The 19,667-nt window shown below is 39.9% G+C and overlaps 1 protein-coding gene across 6 annotated transcripts in view; it reads left to right on the top strand.

Annotated features, from left to right (window-relative positions):
* Positions 1-19,667, top strand: part of LOC104328300 (AT-rich interactive domain-containing protein 4B) — a 91,687-nt gene that overhangs the window by 22,773 nt on the left and 49,247 nt on the right. For all 6 annotated transcript variants that reach the window (XM_075412322.1, XM_075412331.1, XM_075412321.1 and 3 more), the window contains exons 3-6: positions 7,413-7,523; positions 12,217-12,282; positions 12,875-12,965; positions 17,290-17,369. In XM_075412322.1, the coding sequence (XP_075268437.1) occupies positions 7,413-7,523; positions 12,217-12,282; positions 12,875-12,965; positions 17,290-17,369 (348 nt within the window). The remainder of the gene's footprint in view (positions 1-7,412; positions 7,524-12,216; positions 12,283-12,874; positions 12,966-17,289; positions 17,370-19,667) is intronic.

Below are 19,667 nucleotides of genomic sequence, written 5' to 3'. Positions count from 1 at the left end.
TATATATGGAGAGAAAGACTACAGATTTTCATTCTTAGGTCTCAAAGTACTACAGAAACATCAAATGCCTGCATGCCTTTGAGTAAGGTACGCATTAGCCCCGTTCTGCAGACTTGAAAGTTGGTAGATGCCTGCTGGGTTGCATCGTTGTGCAGGAAGTCTGTGACCAAGTTAGGAGCAGAATCAGAATTTGGTGGGTTTTGTTCACCCACTGGTGGGGGGGAATGAAAACACTGTTGGTTTGTGTGTGGTTTTTTTGGGTTTTTTTTTTTTAAGCATAGTCACCTTTCTGGAATTGCTGTTTTGAATAGGAAATGAGGTAATTACAGTTTGAATGTTTGGAAATGACCGTACTCAATATACTTCTGGATGGAGAATCAAGTTGCTCTTTGACAGTGATTAGGATACACTGACTCTTAATTAAAAAAAAAAAAAATCCTTCTCATTTTCTGAGTAAAGTAGAATGAAAATATTTTCATAATTCTGTGTCCATCAACTTAGCGTACTTCCAAAAACAAAAAGTAATAGGATTGCTAGTTCCATACAAACTCGGCTTTACACAGGTGAGTAAAAATAATGAAAATCCATTTTGCATTTAAAACAGATACATTAAATGAAGTATTACATGTAGTTACTGAACTGAACCTCTTGTTTTGGGTGACTTGGTCCTTCGTGATCTCAGAACCTGTAAAACCTTTCCACATAGCTCATTTTTATTCAGAGAGGAAAATCAGCTTTTGCACCTTTTCAAGTCTTTAAGAACTTTAAATAAGCTAGGCATTGAACTGATCAAACTGAATAATTTAAAATAAAGATAACAGCCCCTTTGCACCTGTGGAGAACACTAAAGCTGTCAGAAGTTGGTTTAGTACCTCCAGACATCTGTCCACGAGGTTCTGGTAACTTCAAGCTTGGGAAGACTGGTGAGGTGTTACTTGAAACTTCCTGTAGATTTTCAGTTGAAACGTAGAATAGGCTTCATTACAAGAAGGCCCCCCTCCTTTTCAATTTAGAAATGTTCAGTTTGGTCATGATGTTCCTACAGTAGTTTTGATTTGTGGGCAAAATGTTCATAACGTTAAACCATTTCCCTTCAGAACTTTCAAAATTATTAGTTTTGCCTTTCTCTGAAATGTATAACAGTAACAAAAAATCAAGCCAAAATCTGATTTTTCAGCCAGAAGAAAATTTGCCCAAAGCACACTGTTACTCTTGGGCTTTCGTGTAATAGCCTTTTCACATGAAAAACACAACTGCCCTGCAATCTGTGTTGTAGTTTGCAAGCTTCCAGAAAAACTCCTCCTGTTTCTTGTTGTGGTGTTCTCATTTCTGGGAGATGGAAGATGGGACAATGAATTCAGTTTTCTTAAAGGAGTCTTTTATCTTCTGCCTCCGAGAAGTTATGCGCCTCAGAACATAAAGTTTGTGGAAAGGTTTTAGAACGTAAGGAATGGATTTGAAATCAATTCTACATATATTCTTACCTGTGAAATTGAGTACATCAAATGTGCTGTACTAACAGGTTTTTTCCTGAATATGTCTGCTGTTACCGTGGAGCGTCCTTCTCACCGTAGCAGGTTGAGCTGTGAGCAAAATCTTGCACTCCTAGTTACACTCAGTAATTTTGCTTACTAAGAGAATGATTCTGCAGTTGTGGGCAGATCTCTGCTATTGGGTGGAACTTACTGCAGTTTGAAAATATTTAAGGTAATAATCTTTGTTTAAGTTAAATAGCAGCTGGGGATAAAGTTTTTTACCGGTTTCTGTGTGGGTTTTTTTCACCTATTCTCATGAAAACAGTTCTTCAGAACTTGTCTAGGAGCTGTTGGATTTACCCTTGTTTTCCAAAAAATGATGTTGTTTTTGAAGATTGAGTCTTTTCAAGCTTTCATTGCCCCAAACATTTCTGAAACCTGGTTGAATGACTTTGGGGTGGCTGCTAATTGTGCAGAGTGGAGTGGAAGTTGAAGTTCCTGGCTGTGTGAAGACTTTTGCCTTTCATTACAAGACTTAAGGATCTGGCTGGGTTGGGGGTTGAAGTAGTGGGGTATTATTGGTGGGTTTTCCGACTAATTTGTGGAACAGAGGATGGCTGTAATTGGAATAATCAAGTATGTGTGTGATGGTTCTGCTTGCAAACTGGGTAATTCCATCTTAAATTATGGAAGGTGGGCAAACCGTGAGAGAACACTTCTTTTGGAAAGGTAACTTTAAAACGCCGTAGATGGTAGAAAAAAGCTTTGCCACTGTTTCTCTTGCTTAATATGGATGAGGAAAAAAAAAATAGATGTTGAGCCTTATGATGTTTCTTTTTTAAACTCAAGAATTAATTTGGATGCCTGACGGGAGAGAGGGTCTTGAATCCTTAACGAGCGTTTTCTGAACGCTGGTTATTGAAAGTAAACAGATGTTAAATTTCCATTTAAAAACTGAAAACTAAAACCAGTCTTTTCTTTTCCGTGGTTGTAGGATTGTTGGGGTTATTTTTGGCTTCTTGAAAATGTTTCACTAGTTTCTTGACTCACGAATCTTGTGGAGTAGATACATGCTGAATTTTGAATGTTTAATACAAGCTGAAATCCCAGCTCTTCAAACTGTCTATATGAAAGGCAAAGGGAAGGTACAGACCCAGTTTCCTCCTCCCACATTAATCTGAAAGCAGCCCTGAAGGCTTTCCTCCTAAGCATGTCTGCTGCGTTGCTAGATTGAATGCTTAATCTTGTTTTCATGTGGTTTACTTGGAACATCCTGCGCGTGGTGCAGAGGAACACAGATTAGGAGACAGAAATATTATATTCGCACATGCTGCATTAGATGTGCTTATAGGCAAAGAAAAATGTAAAGCAATTTCATCAGCTGCTGTACGGCACGGCAGACTTTGCAAAGGAATTTGAATATAGTAATTCTTCACAGTTGAAAGAGGAGGTATGAGGATGATTTCATCCCACGTAGCTGGAAAATATCTAAATGTCGAGGAAAAACTGGAAAACTGACCTCTTTAACGGCCTTAAAAGGTGTGTAAAAGCATGATGCTACCATTTTAGATGGCAATGTTAAAATGTCTATTCCAGAGTGCTCCGGAGGGGTCTGTGCGTTCCCTCCCTCCCGTGCAGAAGACCAGACCTATCAATCCAAATGTCCAAATCCAGAAGATGTGCAGGTTGTTTTTCTGCCGTGGGCACCCAGCCGTGTGTCAGCCCTTCCCGGCGCCATCGGCTGGAGGCCTGGAGCGGAGCCCTGCCGGCAGCCCGCCTCGCCTGCCAAGGAACACCCAGCCGCCGGACCGCTGGACGTGGCTGCCTGGTCACCTCGTTGCGGTGCCAAACCCGGCTTTTCGGCTGCCGCAGCGTCGACAACCCTGCCCGTGCGCAGCCGTTGTGAATCGAGACAGCGAGGAAGCTCTTCGTCCCGTCGCCGGTAGCGAGCCGCAGCTCGGTCGTGGCGCGGCGGTTTGCGTCTCCTCGCAGGAAGCGCCAAGCTGCCGGAAGGTTCTGTTTGCCCCTTCGTGCTCACCCCAGAAACTGGTTATTAAAGCTGGTTTTAAAGCCTCTCAGGCTGCCCTGCCTGCGGCAGTCGCCTCACGGGGACGAACAGAGTTGAGCGGCCATCGGCAGCAGCGGCTCAGGCAGCCAGAAACTTCTGGCAGCTTCCCGGCTGGGGGCCCTCCTCTTAAAGGGACAGCGTCCATCTGCTCGTCTGCCATCCCCGGCGCCGTCTCTGGGGCTCAGGTTTGCCTCCGGCAGCCTTCCCGAAGCCGGCGCGTCGAACCGGCTGTCTGCAGTTTGCTGGGGAGCTGCTGAAACCCCGCTGGTAACATTCAGCACCCTGCTGTGGCGAGCCCTGGGGAAGGTCTCGCTCCAGTCCCTTTCCAGAACAGCGCTGCCGTGCCCCCAGCCTGGCTGCCGGGGAGCGAGGCCTCGGGTGCAGCCCTCCGCCCGTTTCCATCTGGAGAAGGATGTCCGGCTCCCGAGCGCTGTCACCCCGCAGAGCTTGCTCCCCTTCTGGCAGCCCGGCCTCCGTCATTACTGCAGGCAAAATGCTGAGCCCTCGTGTAAGCACCTGGATGGTGGGTGGATTCAGTAGGGATCTTAAATACCAGTCTTCTGCAAATAGCGGAAAAAAAACCCCAACAACAACAAAAAAACCCAAACCTGGAGACTGCCATCAACTTCACTTTTCACTTTCTTCTTCCCATGTGAACTGAAAGATGTTTGGAGAGAGTACAGAGACGTAGAAACATTGAGAGAGAGGAAATCTGCAGTGGATATTGAAGCTGCTCGGAATGAAAGAAGTTCCCGATCTCACTGTAAAGGAACGATGGGGTGTGCTGGGCATACTTTTCACTTCTCCTCTTGAGCAACAGTTTATTGATGGTTTTATGATACGCTACTGAAAAGGTGATTCTTATCTACAGATTATAAAGTGCAAGAGATTATATTCAGATACAAAATGTAAATGCAAATGCAGATGATCTTGTGTTTTAAAATAAAATGAAGGCTGAGACTGCAGCCAAGAGATTTGGAGACAGCAACATAAGATACTAGTAGAGTTGTCTCAGAATGAAGCCTTTAAAAAGTTCTGAACTCCTTAAAATTATTATTGTAGGGTAATCCAACATTGTGTCTCCCCCCTCCCCTTAAAGACCGTTGCGGTGCTTCTTGTTAAGATAATTTCAATATGCTTGTAGTACCTTTTCCAAGATTACTGAATCATGTTCTCAGATTTTAGCTGCATTTTAACAGTCTGTTTTTTTCTGGTAACGTGCACTGAAAAGAAAAGAAAGAATAAAAACAAATCCTGCCAAAGCATGTCAAAATTAAACAGGCAAAGATACGGTCACTCGGAGTGTTAAGAGTGTCTGTCAAATGACGTAAGCACAAAGCAGAGAAGGGATAACAGAAAGGTAAAAATAGCTGTATACTTATTTTTAATCTCGATCTGATTTTGGTGGAATTGAATAAAACCTGCTTGAGAGCAGGTGACTTAATTAGAGGTGGTGAAAATTACAAAGTTGTGGTAAGGATTGTCTGAAATGAATGCCAGACTTTGATCAGTACTGTTTACTTTTCTGGTTTGCATTCTCTATGATGCATCACAGCTTGCTGGTTGTTTTAACTTACCACTTTCAACTGATACTGTCGGTCAGAGTGAGGGAACTATTGAAAATTTCAGTTAAGTGATTTGGGCAGCAAAGCCCACATAATCTATGTTTCAATGGAATCCTAAAATTGCAGAAAAGGTTCCTGTATGTATCCACTGAAGACTTCACATGGTTATTTTAAAATGTATAATGATTCATAGTGGTAATTAAAGAAATACATTTCATCAGTATAAATTTTCCTCTCACAAGCTACTCCAGTACTGTGTTTTTAGGAAAAATGCCTACAGTGGTAAGCAGATGGTCTGTATGTTTGCTATTCTTTGAAATGACTCTATTTGCATTGGTAAATATTAGCTAATTCCAGTGAAAGGAATATTGTAAAAGTAACTTCAGGAGATTTAGGATTTAGGCTCGGGATTGAAATTAACTTGGTGGTAGTAACGGAGATCAGTTCTTACAGGTGTTTGTTCTTCAAATGAATATTCTTCTTGGAAGAAGGTTTTAAAAATAAGCCAGAGTAGCGATAAGGTAATCAATAGTATTGGTGATTGTACTCTTAATGAGAATTTAAAATCCTGTTTTAAAGTTTGATTGCTGCCTTGCCTGTTCCTCTGCCATAAACTTCCAAACAGTGAAAGACCAGAGCTTCAGTTTGTCTTGGTTCCCAGTACTGTACACCTTCTTTTAGTTAGTATTCAGTAGTAGTGAAGAAAGAGGGTTCTTTACTTTCTATAAGCTAAACTTAACATTATAAGTTCGTCTCTGAGATAATTTGTTTGGCTGCACAGGGAGGTATAGGCTGATAGTGACACAGTCAGCTCTGGAAGTGCTTGTGTATAGGAGAATTCTAGCTACGTGCATCTGTGTGGACACGTCTGGGATCTGCCTTGTCTTGCTAAAGTGGTCTCAGTACTCCAGGCTTTCTTTTAAGTTTGGAAGATCAGCTGGCATGGAAGACTGTCAGCATTGTAGTGCTGAAAGAGTTCCTTCACTGAAGAGCGGGGAGAGCAGGAGGGATGCTCCCCTCTTAGAGCTTTGCTGACTTTGCAAGAGAACACATCGCTGCTTTCCCCTGTTCGGATTTATGCTGTGTGAAGCAGCCACTGCTTAGTGCACTCTGCTGAGAGTACTAAGCAAAACCAAGTTGATCACCGTCGCCATCTGATGTTTCAGCATCCTTCCAAGCGCAGTGAGAGAAAAGCATTGCAGCCTGCCCTGAAGGCATCTGCGCTTACACTGTTAGACAGGCAAGGAGGGAATGCATTTCGGAAGCCAACGCTCTTAACAGATACCTCGTAACTCTCAGTTGAGTTTTATTGTGATTAAGTCTGGAATAGGAATGGATATGTGTTCATGGATATACTGCTACCGGAGTAGTATATCCTAGTACTCCGCACGCAGTCCGCGCACCATGCATGCAGAGGTACAAAGTGAGGGAGGGATTCATTAGAGCATTCATGTTTCTGATGATCTTAAGAAGTGCAGATTGGTAACAGTTTTCTGGTACTCTGAAATATATCCTATTACCTAAAAAAGAGAGGTAGACTTGAACAGAGTCACAGTAAAAACATCCTTTATACGGACTTCACACTGTAGCAACTCATGTCGCTCGGTTTCAAGTGATGTATTGGAGCTGGAAACAGCCGGTGGGAATGACCTGATGCCAAGTGCAAGCACCTCCATATGAAACAGTAGCTCTGAGGCCTGTGAAGGAGATGATCTCTATGTTCTAACCAAAAAGAGAGCCTAGATGTGCCTGAGTTGCCTCTTGTAAACTGTGTTTGAATCTGTAGGGGTGCAGAAGCATGATGTCAGCTTAGGTCTGTCCCCAGCTCTTGTTTGGGGCTGCACGGAGGCTTGCAGCGCTTGGAAATGTACGTCGTTGCTTGTCAGCCTCTGCAAAAGTCTCTTCAGAGTTGTTCTACTTACTAATGAAAAGTGAACCTTAATTATTAGAGGGAAATAAACACCCGTGTCTTCAAGAGACTCGTCAGGTCTTAAGGCAGTTAAAAGAGAAGGTAGGACACTTGCTTGGCCTTCACTGTTACAGCAGAACTGGCCATCTGCTGTGTTTTCAGATGGTGCAGAGGTTGGAGGCTTATGTGGCGCTTGTTGCAGGCAACTGTGGTATCAGTTTATTATATTTATGGTAGTCATTGTGTGAGCTTACTGTTTCTACTGCTGTGATGTACATATGCTGTCAAGTTCAGTTTTACTGGGCTGTTTTGTAATGCTTTGTCCACAAAAGCTAGCGGGACTATATTGCCACTGGCCAGTAATTAAAACCCATTTGTTTTCCTTTCTGTTCCAGGCCATTGATGAGCCTCCCTATCTCACAGTGGGCACTGATGTGAGTGCGAAGTATAGAGGGGCCTTCTGTGAAGCCAAGATCAAGACAGCAAAAAGACTTGTCAAGGTCAAGGTATGTGGTTTTCCTGCACTTTTTTGGGGGGAGAAAAGCCATCAGTGCTTAAAATGGTACAACATGAAACTTCTTCATAGTCTAAAGACGGCTAAGAGGCTGCCCTTTCCTTGGAGGCTGGCAGTGCTGTCTTTGAAATAACAGCAAGGTTATTTTTGTTGGGAGGGGAGATGTTCCGTCCATCGCACGCAATTAAATGCGTTCTGTTTCTTTCACTGCTTTGTCATCTGCTTGCATCCAGTGTTCGTGGCCTTCAGTGCCATAGGCTGACCTTAAAGTAATTGATCAAAATATGACAAATGTAGGCTTATGTATGGGAGAACATTATCAGAAAACAACTAAAACTCCTCAGAGTGGGTTTCTTACTTCAGGAGCATAGGTCACTGCCATTTAGCAGTGGCAGCTAGATAATGCCTCAGGAGTAGAATGAAGCCCTGCTGTCTTCCAACAAAGACTTGACATATTGAGTCCTACAGAATAGCAAGCAGGGTATCTCACTTAATCTTTATGATGACTAGTTAATGACTGAATGAATCAATATAAGCTACATGTAGTACAAATAAAAATTGTGGAGAGGGAATAAAAGAGATACATTTTAATGTCCCTTGGAAATTTCAAGTGTCATTTCTAGAAATAAAGAGAACAATGTTTGGGCTTGTTTTTATTATATAGTAAGTCTGCGCTGCAAAATGGCCTTATATTTCTGTTTGGATAATGTTGCCCTAAAAGCTTCTAATCTGGAAGCAGGTGCTATTTTTCTGCGCTGCCTCTTAACCTCATACAGAAACACAACAGAGCAAGGATCAAAAGTATTTACATAAAATACATTAGATTGTTGCTTTGCAACAAAGTTACAGTGGCAGAATATTTTTATTAAATCTACTGTAAATATAAGTGAAAATGTGTGAATTGTGAGTGGTGATAACCTGTTATAGAGGAGCCTCCATTATAAACTGTCATGCGTTGCTTGAATCTGCCCGCGTGCTATGGCTGATTTTTGCCTATAGTATATGTGAAGGAGAGAGCAGGCTATCTCCAACAGCCCTGGTAGGAAGGACTATTGTCACTTACTTGATAATAATGGCAACTATAACAAGATGTTAGTCTTAAATCCAACATGTTTAAAAAGCCTTTAGAGCAAATTAGTGGTCTTTTCATTTCATTAGTCATAACTCATAACAGCATCAGCTGGTCTGTGCTTTACAGCACCATTGAGTTTAAGTGACTAAGTATTGGTATGTAAGCTGTTTAAGTACAGGAATTGTGTTGTGCCTAGATCAGTGAAATGTTAACTGCTTTCAGCTCTTCAGAGGGCTTTCAGCCCACCTTCTTAGGTGACCTCTTGCAGTTAAGGTTGTTTTTTTTATTGACAAATGTTTTCTTACGGGTTTATTGCTTGCAGTTTGGTTACTGCAGTGTTTTGCAGAAAGGTCTTGAAATGAAATGGAATAGAATTTTTACTGTAAGTTGTTTGTGGAGACTGTGCCTAAAGCTCTGTGGATTCAAGTCCATGTGTGCGTGTGTCTTTGCTGTTACTGTGGAGCTTAGGGCAGTTAAGCCCCGGTACTGTTGTCATCACTTTGTAGAGTGATGTGATTTGCGGTTGAGGTGTGTTTTGTGTGTGTGTGTGAGTGCAGTAACAATACCTGTTTACAGTGTCTTTCCTCCACCAGGAACGTGTATTTCCTAAACTTCACAGTGACCCCTTGATTTTTCTCTAAAAAACTTTTTAGCTTTTTCTGGCACATGCAGGCTTTCCCCAGTATTTGCTCTATCCAAGAATGTTATTGTCAAGCGTTCTTTGTCTGGAATTCTGGCAGTTTTATCTGCTGCATTTATTTTCCACTTGTTGAACAGTTTCTTCTGGCCCCAATATACTTTATGCCCTAGTCTCCCTAGAACTACTAGAGGAAGATTGCGTCTCCTTTTACCTGCTTTCTTCTCCTGTTGAATTCTGCTTCCTAGAATATTTTCAGGGATACTTTCATAATAACTTTTCCATCACCAATGTTATGTAATAACTTTATTCAATTTAACGCAAGTGCTGTTTATGTATCATTTTGGTATCAATAGGTACTGTATTTCACAGTTTAGCAGTCTTTGGCAGGTTCTGTGCACGGTACAGAATTTTACATTAACAGTGTCACTGCGTTACGCACTTTGTAATGGAAAATCTGAAGATTTGCCTGGGCTTGTGAAAAGTGCTGAAGGCAGTACAAGTTTGACTACAGGATGAGACTTTCAATGTTAGAAGAGTGGTAGTCCACTTCATAGGATCTGTTGTAGCTTTTCTTAGAGAGGTGTTTAAGCCAGTTTATTTTGAAAGTGTCTACTAAAACAATTAGCACCATCATCCACACCCACTTGTACCTTGGGCACCCTCCACAGAAGTTTCAGAACAAGCTGTTTTCTGTGTAGTCTTTATTAAACAGGAACTAGTGAAGTATCTGCTGTATAGAGCCTGTCAGGACTGTCTTTTCAGGATGTTGAAGAAAAGGAAAATTCCAACTGAATCTAAACAGGTTAATGATGTGCTGAATGTCTGAATCTTTTGCTTGAGGCAGAAAGGATCTACACTGAAAAATACTATGGGAGTTAAACCCCACACTAACAAATACTGACATCACCTTTCTCAGCTTCAAGAAAGGCCAGTGGTGTCACAGTGAATTTGTAGTTTGAATATTTCTGTTAATAATCAGTATTTTTTTGAGTACACGCGAATATCTCAAGAAGCAAAAACTGTTAGTATCAAACATCTTCTCCCCAAAAAAAGAGTCAAAGCCCTAAGGCATCTTTAAAAAGAAAAAACATTCTGTAATACACAATAGCAATTTGCTTTGTTTACCTTTCATCACAGAACATTGTGGCTGGCTCATGGTTTTGGATGGAGTTCCTTTTTGCTGTAAAATACATTTAAGATAATTACAGAAAGTGAATAAAAGCATATGTCTCTAAATCAGAATTGATATACTGGATATTTCATACGAGCCAATAGCGACCACAGGTTTCAGATTACTTTGCATCTGAACTGAGCTTTTGATTTATAGATAAATTCCCCCAAAAGAGAGGAATAAATACCTGTATCTGTCAGGCTGAAATTCAGAAGGGTAGTCTTTGCTCCGTCAATTCCTAGCGTGCATCCTTTGTCTGCCTTTGGAGTTACTAGGTGTGATTTTGTCTGTCTGGTGGACAGCAAGTATTCGCCATCAGCAGGTGTGGTGATGCAGCTCTGAAAAGACCATACTTTCACAGCGTTATGTATTGCTGTGGCTCTGACAGAAGGTGGGCAAGATGACTGTTAGGTAAAGCAGCACCTGGAAGGCAGGAAAGCATTTTAGTGCATCTGTTTTCTCATCAGCCGGTGGAGGTAGGCTCTCCTTAGTCCTGGTTGTAGGCGCTGTGCTCAGCAGTTTGCTCCTTTTAGAGTTTACAAAACTCCTTAAACTCCTCTCCCGAGGAGGCTAAGTAGGAGAATTGGTGTTGGAGATCGCTGCTGTTCTGAAGGAAATTTTGCTGTTGCTGTGTGCTATGGAGAAACTCTCAACAACAGTGAGAACATCGCCTTGGGTACTCTCATGAACCAAGTCCTCAGACTTAATGTAGGATTGCTGTAGCTGAGCGTTACTACTGCACGGCTGAATCTCATGTTACATTCTTACTTACAGTAAATACTAAATGAAACATCATGTATTTACACCAAGTGAGTGTGTTCCGGTGAACAGTAGAACATCATTTGTGTGTGTGAATAAAATGTACATGTGTACATAAAATATAATGCCAGAATTTTCTTAAGTTTTCCTGAATTTTAAAACCAGAATGGAAATAAAACTTCATGTGTAGTTGATAGGAGGATCCTGTGACTTTCAGTGTGACCAAGTTAATGTGGAGTGAAATGGTGAATATCTGTAGCATCTGATATAGATAACTTAATCATAAGTTTGAATTTCCAGACCTTTTTTTTTTTTTTCCCCTGATGACAGCATGGGTAGGATTAAAGACACAGCCAATGACACAGGAAAAATACCTTGGAAGTACCTTACGGGATTTGCTTATTCCAGTTTTGAAAGACTGAAAAGTTAGCCGTCTGTACCTTTACTTACGTTAACTAGCAGCGTTTAGGCTAGGCTGACATTAGCTGAAAGGCTGTTTGGGGTGGTCATTCTGTTTAGCTGACAGCAGTGTCCTGTACTTCTCTTGTGTGAGTCTTTCGACCCTGAGTGGGGGAAATGCACTTCAATAAGCAAAAGCAAAAAAGCCCGTGATACCGGGTTAGATATAGGTGCTGAAACAGTTTGATTTCAGAGCGTTGAAAAAGAAGTGTTTCTTAAAAATTATTTATCCTCAGAATTCTTGAACTTTTCTCCCGTCTTGGTGTGGTGCTAGAGCAGCACGATTCAAGTGATGAAGAGAACTGCAGAGATCGCTTTGAGCCATTAAACGTTGTTGGCAAACTGTTGTTTGTCACTTGTACTGGGTCTGTTCTGAAAGACAAAAAGTATTTCAGAAGTTTTGATGACTAAGAAATTGTCATCTGATATTACTAGAATATATGAATGAAACACAGCTTTCAGCAAGCGGAATGATTACGGTCTCCAACTGTAAGATGAGAGTAAGAGACGTGCTATTGACACCTGCGTGTTCTTATGCTGCTCAATTGTATCGAGTGATTGTCAGTTGAATTATATTTTTTTAGGTGACTTTTAGACATGATTCTTCAACAATGGAAGTGCAGGATGACCACATAAAGGGTCCCTTAAAGGTAATAAATTTCTTTTACATTTTATGAACACTTTGAAAAGCATTCTTTTTCCGTATTTGACTTAAATGGGTGTATGCAGTATGGGGTGAAAGTGGAAGGTTTAATTTATTACACAGGCCAGGTAGGGTCACAAAGCATAAAAGGTAATGCTGCAAAGGCAGAGTTGTTATGCTCTTCATCTTAACTTTTCCCTTTGTAGTTGAAGAGGATGCAGCACACAAGCTGATGCAAGCATCTTTGTTCTTTTTGGCCTTAAAGCTGAGAAGTTTTGCTGTCTCCGATTTTTGGTCACTGTTGCTTTGGAGAACTCAGCTGGAGGATTTGCTGGGCAAGCTCTTACACAAGAGAATGACATCACTCAGACTGGTTCTTGTTCCCCACCTGCTGGCAGGAAATAATCAGCTCAGTTGGCTGATTCTAGAGGAGTGCAAGAAAGGAGTTTTGAGGGATACAGATACATTCAAGTGAAACTGGAAATGTATGGTATATTTAATATAGAAATAGGTTAGAAATTAACTCTGCTAAACACAAAGGCGTTAACTTCATTGCCTGTTTTAGAAGCTCTCGTGCTAAGTAGCTTTTTGTATTTTAGGTCGGAACTGTTGTGGAAGTGAAGAATCCAGATGGAACGTACCAGGAAGCAGTTATCAACAAATTAACGGATGCGAGTTGGTACACTGTAGGTAAGAGAAATAGTTTTGTATTTGAATAAAACTCATGATTTAAAAAATAAGCCTGTGGCCTGGACGTGTCGTAAACATGGTGAGAGAGATTTTTTGGAGATGCTCAGGTATTCAAAGTTGTTATAAACCCCCCCCCCCAAATTAAACTTCTTATTTTGGATTTTTTGAAAAAACTGTGCCCCTCACAGTGTGAAATTGGGACCCCGAATAAAGACCTAGTGAATTGCTCTACAATTGGTAACTGCTTCTTAGATATTTAATATACTATTCTTAAATATTCTGAAGCAAAATATTCTGTCATACATACATCCTTAAAAAAGGAAAAGAAGTGCTTTTAAAACACAAATTGCAATACCTATTTTTCCCTACTGTCAGACTTGGCCCTGATAACAGCTGCTGTAAAAACAGACATAGCTTGTTTTTAAAAAAGTCTTTACCTGTTCATTTTCCCTACTTTCTAATGTGACATTTCAGACTTTGGATGATGTATCCACATGCCCACAAGCAAATACACTTTTTCCTTTAAAATTTTTTTTAAGGCTTTATATACATGGGTTTCCTCTTTGATGCTATATACCAGTAGATCAGTTTGTCTGGGGAAAACTGGTCAGCTGTAGAATGATAACATATATTCCATCTGTGCACTGATAGTCTTAAAGATACTGCAGAAATGTACTGGTTCTTGAGAAACTGCATATTCCTCTCCTTGGCAGATAACTGGGACATGGGAAGATGAAGACCAGGTCTTGAAAGAATGTGAGCAAGACTTAGTTGTTCTGAGATATTTAGGGTTGCTGTTGATGAAGTGATGCTGAACAACTAAGGAAAGACTAACTTTCCCTAGTCATAGTCCTTTTACAAAGGAATAGAGCTGGAAGTTTAGGTAAGACTTTCCATAGAAGTGTTGCAGAAAACAACATCTGTTTTCTTGTTGGAGAAGTAGAATGTAGGAGTAAAGGGGAGACCACGTTAGGATAAGGTGAAACATAAGGTACAAAGACAAGAATTAACATTATAGATAATGTTTTGATAATTAATATAGAAGTGGATCAGATGTGAGAGCCTTTAAGAATGAAATGGTGTAGCTGGTGTTTGAACGATGTTGTGTGTATATGTTTATGTTTCTGAAAAAGCGTGAGGTTAGCAGTTCAGCAAGAAGAACAAGAGAGAGTCCATGCAGATCACATTTTGAAGGTAGGTGTCATGGAGTTGCAGCCTGTAAATCAAAGTAGATGTCTGTCAAAAATCCTGAACTTGAGAAACGGGAAGAGAAGATGTAAGAGTTGAGACTGGAAACCATATTTTGTAGATAAAAGTAGACAAAACCACGTTCACCTTGCAGAATCAGTAAACGTAGCACAGCTGCTGGCTGTGTAACATACTTTGAGAGAGAAGTGACTCTAGCAGTGGATGGTTAGAGCAATCTTTGACAGGAGAGTGAGTGGAATGAGACTGAAATTATCTTTACAGGCAGCGATGACTTTGCAGATCTGAGTGAAAGCCCTGCTTCAAGGGATAGTTGCCATTTACCAGATTTCAGAATTAGCACACATCTTAACCAGCCGAGTTACCTAATGTTATCCTAGCACTTGTGGAGAAGTATCTAATTACCTGCATTGTTAATGATTTTATGAATAAAATTACTATGTTTTGGTCAAAAACTTTGTGAAGGGACAGAGAGATCTGAAGTAGCACCTTTCCAGAACTTGTTACTTCAGACCGTGTATGCCACTGCAGCACTAGCATGTAGAATTTGGAGAAACAACCATTTTGCGGCTGTTTGAGAAGTGTTTTTAACACTAAAGAACAGGCAGGGTTGCTTTGAGAGCATCCCTGTCTGTCTTGTATTCACAAGATGTTGTCTGAATAGAAGTTGTATGTCAGTTTGTTTATACGTCTTTTTTTTTGTGCTACTGCTTTCTGACCAAAGGAAGATAAGAACTAAATAAAATTTTAAAAACCCAACTGGTATAGCCTTTTAAAATTAGTATAGCACAGTTATAGAAATACATGAAGTGTCCTTAGATTACTTGCCTGTCCTATAAAAATTCCTCAAAAATCTCAAGCTATGCTAGTCCTGGCAGCTAGGTACTGTTTCATCATTTGTTTAAATATGTCTAGAAAAGTTTAAGTGATATTCTTAACATTTAACTCTGTGTTTACTATGAGGGGAAAAAAAATCATGGGATTGTTTGCTTCACTAAAAATGCAGAATTGTGCATGTTCGAAAGTAGTCTTAGCCCCTGCTGCACTTTTTTTGTCATTAAATTGCTTATTCTCAGAATTCAAAGTGGTTTTATTTACATTAAGTTGCCCCCCCCCCTTTTTTTTTTCTTTTTCCTTACAGTTTCAGAGTAGGTGTTTTTAAATGCATTACACTCCTGTACGTCTGCTCAGTAGATTGTTTTGAGAATGTTCCATTAGATTAGAACGTCCTATGCATTCCAGCCATACGTGCTGTGCTGGCCATGCAAGCTTCCAGGGGCTGAGGCTTCTCCTTTGAATGTATTCGTATTACGGAACAAGATTAAGAACCCCTCTGGCAGGGAAGAGGCCACAAGCAGATTACCAAATAGGATACGTAATGTGGCTACCTCCCTAGCTCTGAATAGGTTTACCTCTGTTGTAGTCAATTTATCCCTTGAAGTGGATAGATTTTTTTTTTTAATCTCTTATTATGTAAGGAGACTGTTATGTTAATTAACAGAAACTGAATTAGGAACCTGCTGCCTTCTACTTCACTTAACCAAGGGGGGGGCTTAATTATGTGTTGACTGTTTGAGATGCAGCTCCAAGTCTTTGTGTTTCCTTGTGGAGTTCTTGCCCTTGATACTTTTCAACACAAGGTTGACAGATCTATAACTGATATTTTATCGCGAAACAGTACTCAACAGTTACTGCAGTGTAAAACAGACCGGGGAATGGTGCTCACAAGGGGAAGTTTGTTCATCAACAGTACTGAATTTTATACAGGGATGTAAAATTCTCAGAACGAGGTAAAAGCTACTTTCATAATGAATAAATACTAGTCAAGAATTTTGATGTACCATGTTGCTTTTTGTATATTTTTATTTAAATTAGTAAACGTCGAAAATAGAGTATAGCGCCCACTATTTGAAAGCCAGACGTGGCTGAGAATTAATCTCCCTAATCTTGGCAAGCATCTTTTGCCGGTTGACAGCCATGCTCCTGACACTGTTATTTTTACTCTTGTTTGTGAAAGTGCTTACATATTTTAGTTTTCTATCGCATGATTGAATTCTAATGAGACTGACAGAATCGGGCTTGGCAGTACTGTTGATGGACAGAAGAGAAGATTTCAATGAGGGTGAGAGACATGTTAAGAAATTGCTGAAACTTTTAACTTTTAATGTAATATTTTAATCTAATCTTGAGGTTGTTTCCGTGCCCACAAAAGTGTTCAAGGGCAGTGCAGTGTGGGGGCAAGAATAGAATTGTTATCACTGTTGGGGAGGGGAGGGCAGTTCTTATCTCACTGAACAGTGCAAGCATAGCCCCAAGCTTTCATCTGTTAAGTACCTGTAGAAGACTTGACAAAACCTTACTTTTTATATGGCCAGTTTATCAGGTTCTGAAGATCCCACCTTGAATGTGTGCAGTGGGGAGGATTCAAACGGATAAAGTACGTAGCTGAAGCCAGCTGTCCTGTGAGGTTGTTTCCAGCTGACCTGGTGATAGCACAGGTAGCAGAAGGTCTTGAAACCAGGAGCTCCACCGTTCTCTCACTACAAGGGTGTTTTGATGACTGTCTGCACTTTGACAATTGTCATCTTCCCTAGGCTAAGATCACTGTTGGTTTGTAGTGTAGTTCAATGAAGTCAGTAGAGAAAGATGTTGAACTTTCGTATGACATTACACTGTAACTTTTTTCTCAAAATAGCCATTTTTGTTTCTCCATAGCAAGCTCCATTTGAATATTGTAGGAGTTCTGGTTATGTAATAAAGTTCTGTAAAAACTAAAAATTCTTGAAGAATAGTTTTTCAGTTCTAGCTTGCTTTGATTTCTAGTTTTGTGTCCTGATCCATGAATTGTCTGCTCAACTACTGATTACTTAGGATTCCATTTAACATACGCAAGCATGGAGTAGCTATGGTGAGACAGCAGCTTATGTATTTGGTTGATGTGTGCAAAGGCTTTATTGGATATACAGCAGTGTCCAGGTACAGCTTTGGTTTAAGGGCTGGCTACAGGAATATGTATCTCATTCTTTCTGACACGTAAATCAATCACTTACTGATACCCTGATTTAAAAAAAAAAATAATTTTTTTTTATTTCTTGCCTCACTCCTTACCTGGTTACAGTATTTGATGACGGTGATGAGAAGACTCTTAGACGCTCTTCCCTGTGTTTAAAAGGAGAAAGACATTTTGCTGAAAGCGAGGTAATTGAAGAATTTTTATACGACAACTTTTTATTTAGAAAAATTTAAAAGTAATATTTTAGTTACTCAGTCTTTAGTATGTTATGCACATCCATGCTACTAAAAATGGGGATTATATAAAATACAGTCTAAGTCTGGCTTATTCTTTTTTAAAATCAATAAATACAATTAAATTTCACTAAATTGTGTAAGTTAAGAAACAAAATCAGCATTTAATATTTTTCATTTTTACCTTATGAATGGTCTATGGACTGTAGATCACACAGAAAACTGTGGTCACACAACTGCTTTGCTTTATATAAAAAAAATCTAAGTATTAATTGGGAAAAATCAAAGTATGATATGCAAAAGAAATATACATCTTTGGACATAATTAAAGTTCTGCGGGATTTTAGGAAGATTATCAAGTCTTAATTTGTAATAGCTGATCAACTTGAAAGAACAGTACTTTTCTTTTAAAAGGCAGATTATAAGTTGCTGTTACCTGTTAACTTGAAGTATTTTGATACCAGTTTGTGTCTTAAAGGTGACTTGCATGTTAAAGTATGCAGACATTTGTAGCAAATTTCCAGTAGTTGAAATTTCAGAGTGAGGGTTATTCCTTCTTATTGTGTAAGAGTCTGGACTGATGGGCAGATCTGTGGAAACAGGTGAGCTTGTTGGAAAGATACTGAAGACGGGGTTTTTTGCTCTACATAAATACACTTTATTATTGTGGTCAGCTGAGCTTGTTGCCTGCTTACTGCATTCTTGGTAAAGGTTCAGATACCTTCTAAAATCTGAAGTTAGGATTAAACACATGTGAAGAAGAGGGCCTAATTAGATGCCTAGATCTGGATTCAGACGTAAATGCCATGATTTTGAAGATTGTATTGTACGTTCAATTAGTTCTGTTATTGATGATCAGCACTCCTGAAAATTAGATTGCTTCTGTTCCATAAATACTATTTTAATATGGTTTCAGGAATATTGATTTATAGTAAGCAGGTTGAAAATTTTAGTCTGTATATGGTGCTTTGTGACCTGTTTCACTGAATGAGAGTAATTTCAGATTATTTTGTCAATTCAAAGAAACCTTGCATTCGGATGACTCCTGCTTTGTATTTTGTCATCATTCTTACTGTCTTAGTTTTTAGTGGCTTTTGAAAAGTCACTGATACGCAGTTCATTGTCACCAGCCCTCACTGAAACTCACGTTGTGCATTTCTAATAATTACCTCATGATTGCATAGCTGCTCAGCAGGGAAAATTGCATCTCTTATTTGTTTTGTAAGAACCAGTACCACACAATTGTCTGGTTCTGATGTTGCTTTAGCTTCGTCTATGACCTCCTAAGTCTGTAAGATCTTTTAGGGTGTCCACCACACTCAGAAGTAATCATGCATTTACTCTTAATATTTAAAAATCCAGTTTTATTGTCTCTGCGTCCACTTCTGTCTGACACAGAATACTTTGGAGATTCTGCTTGGTTCTTAGAATTTCATACATGACTCAGAAGTGTAATTTGGATGACTGTGTTTACTTTGGAAGGCTTTATGCCTTTTCTCAAAGAGCAAGAATAAGTGCCTATACGAAAAACTCCGTGTACCGGGAGCCTTCAAATCTGCAGTGGTTATTTAAACAGGCAACAGCAGTCCCAGGGGAAAAAAGTACTGCATGTCCATGAAGTCCTTCTGTTGATGCTTTGGCATTCTCCCTGAGCACAGAAGGTTCTTTCTTTCTCTCCCTGTCTCTTTGTTTTGATGTTAATAAAGCATCATTTAGGACCCTCTCAATTATCAATATGGCAACCTCTTTAAAATTGGTTTAGAATCTTTCTCTCCCATATCAAATTATGAATTGCCAACAAAAATACAATTAACCTGTCATATTTGCTGCTACTGAGTTATTTTATTTTGTAGGGGACCTTTGTTCATTTATAAGTAGATGATTGGGTGTTTAGCCTGATGATAGGACAGGCAGAGAATTCAGCCTGTCGAGGTGGAGTCTCCCAGGTCAGCAGAACACCTGATGCTTAATTCTCTGTGTTTGAATCGTCCAAAGGCAGGGCTTCTGGGAAGAATTGTCCATGTGTTGGACAGAAGTGAATTATTTGAAGGTGTGGGGAGAATGCTTTGGAAAAAAACCCAAACCAAAGCACACTACTTCTTAAAATTAAATCATTGATGTCTCTGCTGTGCTTCTGTATTTCTTTTGTAATGACAGTCTTTCTGTTGAAAAATAAATTGCTTTAACCAGATTATGCAAATTTGCGGTTTGGAGAATAAGTTGTGCCAGTTTTTTTGTAAGTATATGTAT

The sequence above is a fragment of the Opisthocomus hoazin genome, chromosome 2 (genome assembly GCF_030867145.1).
Source record: "Opisthocomus hoazin isolate bOpiHoa1 chromosome 2, bOpiHoa1.hap1, whole genome shotgun sequence".
NCBI lineage: Eukaryota > Metazoa > Chordata > Aves > Opisthocomiformes > Opisthocomidae > Opisthocomus > Opisthocomus hoazin.
The sequence above is the reverse complement of the archived record's forward strand: the minus strand, read 5'-3'. Positions and strand labels throughout refer to the sequence as shown.